The 7,267-nt window shown below is 36.0% G+C and overlaps 2 protein-coding genes across 2 annotated transcripts; one reads left to right on the forward strand and one right to left on the reverse strand.

Annotated features, from left to right (window-relative positions):
• Positions 1 to 299: 299 nt before the first annotated feature.
• LOC113381111 lies at positions 300 to 1,385 on the reverse strand. The gene has a single exon (XM_026620089.1). The coding sequence runs from the start codon at positions 1,383 to 1,385 to the stop codon at positions 300 to 302; it is 1,086 nt and encodes a 361-aa protein (XP_026475874.1).
• Positions 1,386 to 2,902: 1,517 nt separating this feature from the next.
• On the forward strand, positions 2,903 to 6,735 carry LOC113381112 (the record flags this gene model as incomplete). The annotated part of the gene is made up of 2 exons (XM_026620090.1): positions 2,903 to 3,269; positions 3,416 to 6,735. Coding segments are annotated over exons 1-2 (3,687 nt in total), but the record flags the coding sequence as incomplete, so codon positions are not given.
• Positions 6,736 to 7,267: the final 532 nt, after the last annotated feature.

The following is a 7,267-nucleotide window of genomic DNA, read 5'->3' on the forward strand; positions in this document are numbered from 1 at the left end:
AACCGCCAACAATCATGGCTTATATCAGATCTTAAGATATTTGATCAAAATTAAGATTTAAATTAAAACTTAATAAACATATAAAACTTATTAATTATGTGATGATCAAAATTAAAAATGTTTTCTAAAACTTTAATTTAATAAACTATCATTTTTATTTATTCTACTCCTTAATGCTATGATCAAATGAAATAAAACTTATCAACTAATTGCTTTTTAATTAAAATTGAAAACTTATGTTATATCTAAATAATTTGAAATTTGAAATTGAAATAATCTTATAATTACGTTCTTTATTTTTACATATTAAATGGAAGTGGGCATAATTTTGTGATAGGCCGAGTATATAACCCTTTTGCTGTTTTAATTATTGCGACTCGTATTTTATCGTCTGGTTCCTTTTTTGTCTCAACTACTTTTGCAATATTCCATTGGAGAGGTGGTATATGGTCCTCTTTCACTAAAACTATTGTTCCATTCTGAAGATTTGGGTTGGTTTTATACCATTTTTTACGTCCTTGTAGTTGTTTTAAGTTATTGACATCTTGCCAACATTTCAAGATATCATTATTACATTTTGATTGGGGCTCAGGAAATGAGGCTATCACATCATTAATTAAAAAGTGTCCCGGGCTTAAATATCCGCAATCCGTAACGTCATCGGAAACAGCTATCAATGGACGCGAATTTACTATGGCTTCTACTTGGGTTAGAAATGTGTAATACTCTTCAAATGTTAATATTGTGTTGCCTATTACTCTGCGTATGTGCAATTTAACTAATTTTATAGCCCCTTCCCAAAGACCGCCAAAGTGTGGAGCATGAGCTGGAATGAATTTCCATTCGATGCCCTCCACTGATACGGCTTCAATTAATTTGTTTCTTTCTTGTTCATTCTTAAAATATTTAAAAAGTTCGTGTAAATGGTGCTTTGCCCCTACAAAATTTGTACCATTATCACTATGAATCGTGGCGCAGCGACCTCGTCGAGATATAAAACGTCTTAAAGCGGCTATGAATGCATCTGTAGACAAACTTGTTACTAACTCTAAATGTATCGCCTTGGTAACAAAACAAATAAAAAGCGCAATGTACGATTTGATTAAGGGAGCCTTGCGCAATCTACTTGATTTTAGCATAATTGGGCCGGCGTAGTCGGTTCCTACGTTTAAAAAAGGTCTTACTGGATTAATTCTGCTTAGTGGTAGATCGGACATCAATTGTGTTTGTGTTGTTACTCTGAATTTATAACAAGTGACGCAACTATGAATAACCTTTTTAACCTCTCTTCTACCATTTATCGGCCAGTATTTAAGTCTTATATTAGCGAGAGTAGTTTGGGTTCCTGCATGTAGTAAACGCAAATGTTCTTGCCTAATAATCATTGTTGTTATTGGATGCTTTGCTGGTAAAATTATCGGGTGCATTTGATCGTATGGAATATTTGCACGCCGTAGTCTCCCGCCCACTCGCAATAAATCGTTCGCACCTACAAACGGATTCAGTTTGATCAATGATTTTTCAAAAGCGTTGGACGAGTTTTGATTAATATCTAACTTAGTTAATTCTTTATTATAAACTTCCTTTTGTAATTGCCGTATAATCGTATATTTTGATTCATTTAATTCATAAATTTCGAGCGGACCTAATTTTTTATTATTTTTATTTATTTTTTTATATTAAAAATAAATCTAGAACAATATGCTACAACTCTAATCATTTTTGTAAAATTTGAGAATCTATATATATAAAAGAGGATCGCCTTATGTGCTACCACTTATAACTCACGAACGGCTGAACCGATTTAGATGAAAATTGGCAGGGAGGTAGTTTAGAGTCAGGAGAAGGACATAGACATTCTTTTTATCCCTTTATTTCATTCTAATTTAAAATTAATTATTTATAAACTATCCATGTAGTTTATTCAGTCTATGATACTATCAATGATTTCATCCATGACATTTGCATTCGATTGTCAAATGTCATTCGGTGTTTCTAACCTCTATTACCTCATGTTGAATATTAGTTAGTGAATGAATATTAGTTCTTGGTTTTATATATATATATATATATATATATATATATATATAAATAAGGTGAAGTGAAGTTTCATTAATAATGCCGCGACCAAGACGATCGAATCTTTCCCGACAAAGCAGTAATGCAAGAAGACTGCAAAATACGGTAAATGCAAGAACTGAAGAACAAGAAAGAATTGCACGTGAACAGCAACGCGAAAGAATGGCTCGACTTCGTGCTCGAGGTAACAACATAGATCAACAAATAGTTAACTTGCGATGCAGAAGAAGAAATTTGAATCGAGAAGCATTTCAATACGATTGCAGCTATGATTATAGCTTGCATCCTAGCGTCTGCATTGGCAAAATGGACGTAGTTTGCAAGTATTGTGGTGCATTGAAGTTTTCCCAAGATGGCCTGGATTATGCTGCCTTAATGGTAAAGTCAAATTGCCATCGTTGACTCCGCCACCTGAACCATTGTATTCATTGCTTTGTGGCGAAACACAAGAATCACGCCACTTTCTTGCTAATACTCAAAAATACAATGGTTGTTTCCAAATGACGTCATTTGGAGCAGATATTATCGAAGAACGAGGATTTAATCCGACATTTAAGGTACTTATTTTTGTACCTATATAGAATGTAGTTAAAGAATAACTTACTTCATCTATTAGCAAATTCTTAACTTTTTCTCCCACCGAAAAAAGATTTTATAACACAGTTAATACTGTCGGGTTTTTATTTTGTAGATACAAGGACAAATTCATCATCGAATTGGATCATTACTACCTTTTGAAGATACACAGAATAAATTTTTACAAATATATTTCATGGGCAACCGGGAAGAACAACTTGATCGACGACTAGAGATCAATGCAGGAATGAAGCGAGCAATTCTTCAAGACTTACAGTGTCTGCTTCATGAACATCATGCGTTGGTCTGGTTGTTTAAGAGTGCTTTAGAGCTCATGCCAAGCGATGACTATAAAGTTGTCATCAGAGCAGATAAACGACCATCTGGAACACACGAAAGGACATTTAATGCTCCAATAGTAGACGAAGTTGCCATCCTGATTGTTGGTGAACAATTGGAAAAACGCGATATTGTGCTTTCACGTCGCGACACTGGGCAACTGCAACAAATATCTGAAACACATCGATCATATGACTCATTGCAATACCCGCTGATGTTTTGGCAAGGAGAAGATGGATATTATTTTAATATTAAAATGAAAAATCCATTGAATGGTGAGAATCAGTATCATAATTTATTTCATTTATTTGTGAAAGACTCCGCTTTAAAATAAAGCTTTTTTAAAAAATAATCAATGTCTGTATTGTTTGCCTTTAAAATTTGCCTATAAAATGAATAATTTTCAAATTTTAAATTTCAGGCGAAGAAACTACAAAGAATGTTAGCTCAATGAATTATTACGCATATTGTTTGATGATTCGTCATAATGCTGACAACTATTTGCTGCGGTTTCGTCGATTGTTTCAGCAATATTGCGTTGACATGTATGTAAAAATAGAAACGGAACGTTTAAATTTCATTAGGTTCAACCAAGCCAAACTGCGTTCTGAGGAGTACATCCATTTACGTGATGCAGTTAGTACTGAAGGAAATGCAGCTAATATTGGCCGATTAACTATTCTGCCGGCGACATACATTGGTAGCCCACGACATATGCATGAATATGCACAAGATGCAATGACATATGTTCGTCATTACGGTCGACCAGATCTTTTCATAACTTTTACCTGCAACCCAAAATGGATAGAAATTACTGAATTGCTGCTTCCCGGACAAACATCAAGTGATAGGCACGACATTACAGCACGTATATTCAGGCAAAAAATTCGGTCCCTGATGAACTTTATTGTTAAAGAGCGCGTCTTTGGAGAAACTCGATGCTTGATGTATTCAATCGAATGGCAAAAGCGAGGCTTGCCACACGCACACATTCTTATTTGGTTAGTGGAAAGAATTCAGCCTGACCAAATAGATGATATCATATGTGCCGAGATTCCTGATTATGAAGTCGATCCAGACCTACATGATGTTGTTACTTCTAATATGATTCATGGACCGTGTGGTGCCATCAATCCCCAATCACCTTGCATGGTCGATGGAAAGTGCTCTAAACGATATCCACGGAAATTAACAGCGGAGACTGTCACTGGCAATGATGGTTATCCGCTGTATCGTCGTCGATCACCAGATGACAACGGTCAAACTGTCACAACGAAAGTGAAAAGAATGGATTTCGTTGTTGACAACAGTTGGATTGTTCCATATTCGCCACTCATTTCTAAAATGTTCAAGACGCATTGCAACATTGAATACTGTAATTCAGTTAAGTCCATCAAATATATTTGCAAATATGTCACGAAAGGCAGTGATATGGCTGTTTTTGGATTGCAATCCTCGAATGACAACGATGAAATTTCACGCTATCAAGTTGGTCGTTATGTGAACTGTAATGAAGCGATTTGGCGTATATTCGCATTTCCCATTCACGAACGTCATCCTACTGTTATGCATTTGGCGGTGCATCTGGAGAATGGTCAACGAGTATATTTTACGGCTTCAAATGCTATGCAACGTGCTGAAACACCTCCAGCAACTACATTAACCAGTTTTTTTGCAATTTGTCAAAGAGATCAGTTTGCACAAACTTTGCTTTACTCGGAGATGCCACGTTATTATACTTGGAATGCTTTATCGAAGAATTTTCAAAGACGGAAGAAAGGCAATGCGGTTCCTGGGTATCCAGATGTGCGTTCTACTGAAGCTCTTGGTCGAATGTATACAGTTCATCCAAAGAATATTGAATGTTTTTATTTGCGGCTGTTGCTGGTAAATGTGCGTGGGCCAACGTCATTTGAGTCACTACGAACTGTTAATCATGTAATATTTCCAACATATCGTGCTGCATGTGAGGAATTGAAATTATTAGAAAACGATAGTCATTGGGATACGACAATCGCTGAAGCCATTATCTCTGCATCTCCAAGCCAGATACGCACATTATTCGCTATAATTATTTCGACATGTTTTCCATCAAATCCATGTAACCTGTGGCACAAATACAAGGACAATATGTCAGAAGATATTTTACATCAAATTCGTGTTAGTTCTAGAAATTTCGATATTGAGATGAATGAGGAAGTACACAATCGTGCTTTACTCTTGATCGAAGATATCTGTTACCTCATGTGCGGTAATTTATTAATCAGGTTAGGCATGCCAGCACCATGTCGTGAAATGAATGACACATTTAATCGAGAATTGGAACGGGAACGTGAATATGACCACCAGGAATTAGATTTAGTAGTTCAAACAAATGTTCCCCTGTTGAATTGCCAACAAAAGGAAGTTTATGATACTTTAATGAAGGCAATCGATGATGAAAATGGTGGTTTATATTTTCTAGATGCTCCTGGTGGAACTGGCAAGACATTCCTCATGTCATTAGTTTTAGCAAGTGTTCGGGCGAGATCAAACATAGCGGTTGCAGTTGCTTCTTCTGGAATAGCAGCCACATTGTTAGAAGGATGCCGTACGGCTCATTCTGCATTCAAATTACCGTTAAATCTTCAAACTATTGAAGAACCAACGTGTAATATTGCAAAACACTCAGCAATGGCCAAAGTTTTAGCGGTATCGAAAATCATCATCTGGGACGAATGCACAATGGCGCATAAACGTGCATTAGAAGCACTTAACCGAACATTAAAAGATTTACGCAATGACTCAAGATGTTTCGGAGGAGCAATGATTTTACTGTCTGGCGATTTCCGCCAAATACTGCCAGTAATTCCAAGATCTACAGCTGCCGACGAAATAAACGCTTGCCTCAAATCGTCAAATCTATGGCGCTATGTGAAGAAACTGCAACTGACAACAAACATGAGAGTTACATTGCTTAATGATACATCTGCTGAAGTTTTCTCGAAGCAATTGCTGAGTATCGGTAATGGTCAAGTACCTGTCGATGAATCGAGCGGATTAATATCATTTCCAAACAATTTTTGTAATTTTGTCTCATCAAAAGACGAACTTATCAACAATGTATTTCCAGAAATTGTTTCTAATAGCAAAAATAATGAATGGTTGAGTGAGCGGGCAATTTTAGCAGCAAAGAATAAAGATGTAGATGACCTAAACCACATAATTCAAAATAAAATAATTGGAACAATGCTTTCATTCAAATCTATTGATTGCGTCACAAATGAAGATGAAGCCACCAACTATCCAATTGAATTTTTAAATTCTTTGGACGTGCCTGGCTTACCACCGCACAATTTACTCCTAAAGGTTGGCTCCGTAGTAATAATGCTTAGGAACATAAACCAACCAAAACTGTGCAACGGTACGCGTTTGGTGGTTACAAAATTGATGAACAATGTAATTTACGCTACCATAATGATAGGAAAATTTAAAGGTGAGGAAGTTCTCATTCCGAGAATACCGATGATCCCAACCGATCTGCCGTTTGAATTCAAAAGAATTCAATTTCCAATACGTCTCGCATTTGCCATGACCATCAACAAATCACAAGGGCAATCCTTAAAAGTTTGTGGTTTGAATTTGGAACATTCATGTTTTTCCCATGGTCAACTATATGTGGCATGTTCACGGGTCGGAAAACCATCTGCGTTGTTTGTTTTTGCGCCTGATAACAAAACAAAAAATGTTGTGTATAAGAAGGTACTTCAATGAAGAGGCACTAAAATGAATAAATCATTATGAATGATTAATGTTGCTATTTTATTTCTATTTTTATTTTTTCCATTAAAAAAAAAAGCTTATTTATTGCCATTATGGCGGAACAAAGTTCGCCGGGTCAGCTAGTTTATTATAAATTAAATGAAAAGAGCTTTTCTGTGTTGCAACCAGTGTCACAACTGATTTTCTTTTATCTGGCAATTCTATATTATCGCGAATTGTAAACTTTTTTGGCCAATTATTCGAATTTGTGAGCCAATCCGGACCGTTCCACCATAAAGCTGAATTTTGTAAATCTAACGGTGTAATTCCGCGACTTATTAAATCCGCTGGATTCTCTTTGGAAGGAACATGTTTCCAAGTGGCGTGTGATGTAAGTTTTTGAATTTCCGATACTCTGTTTGCAACAAAGATTTGCCACGTACAAGGCTCGGAATTTAGCCATGATAACGTTATACTGGAATCGCTCCACAGTACGTTTTTCTTTTATCACGTATTCTAAACTATGGCTTAC

The sequence above is a fragment of the Ctenocephalides felis genome, unplaced genomic scaffold (assembly GCF_003426905.1).
Source record: "Ctenocephalides felis isolate EL2017-DRISC unplaced genomic scaffold, ASM342690v1 CF-g0.4_SCAFFOLD_02597, whole genome shotgun sequence".
NCBI classification, from domain to species: domain Eukaryota; kingdom Metazoa; phylum Arthropoda; class Insecta; order Siphonaptera; family Pulicidae; genus Ctenocephalides; species Ctenocephalides felis.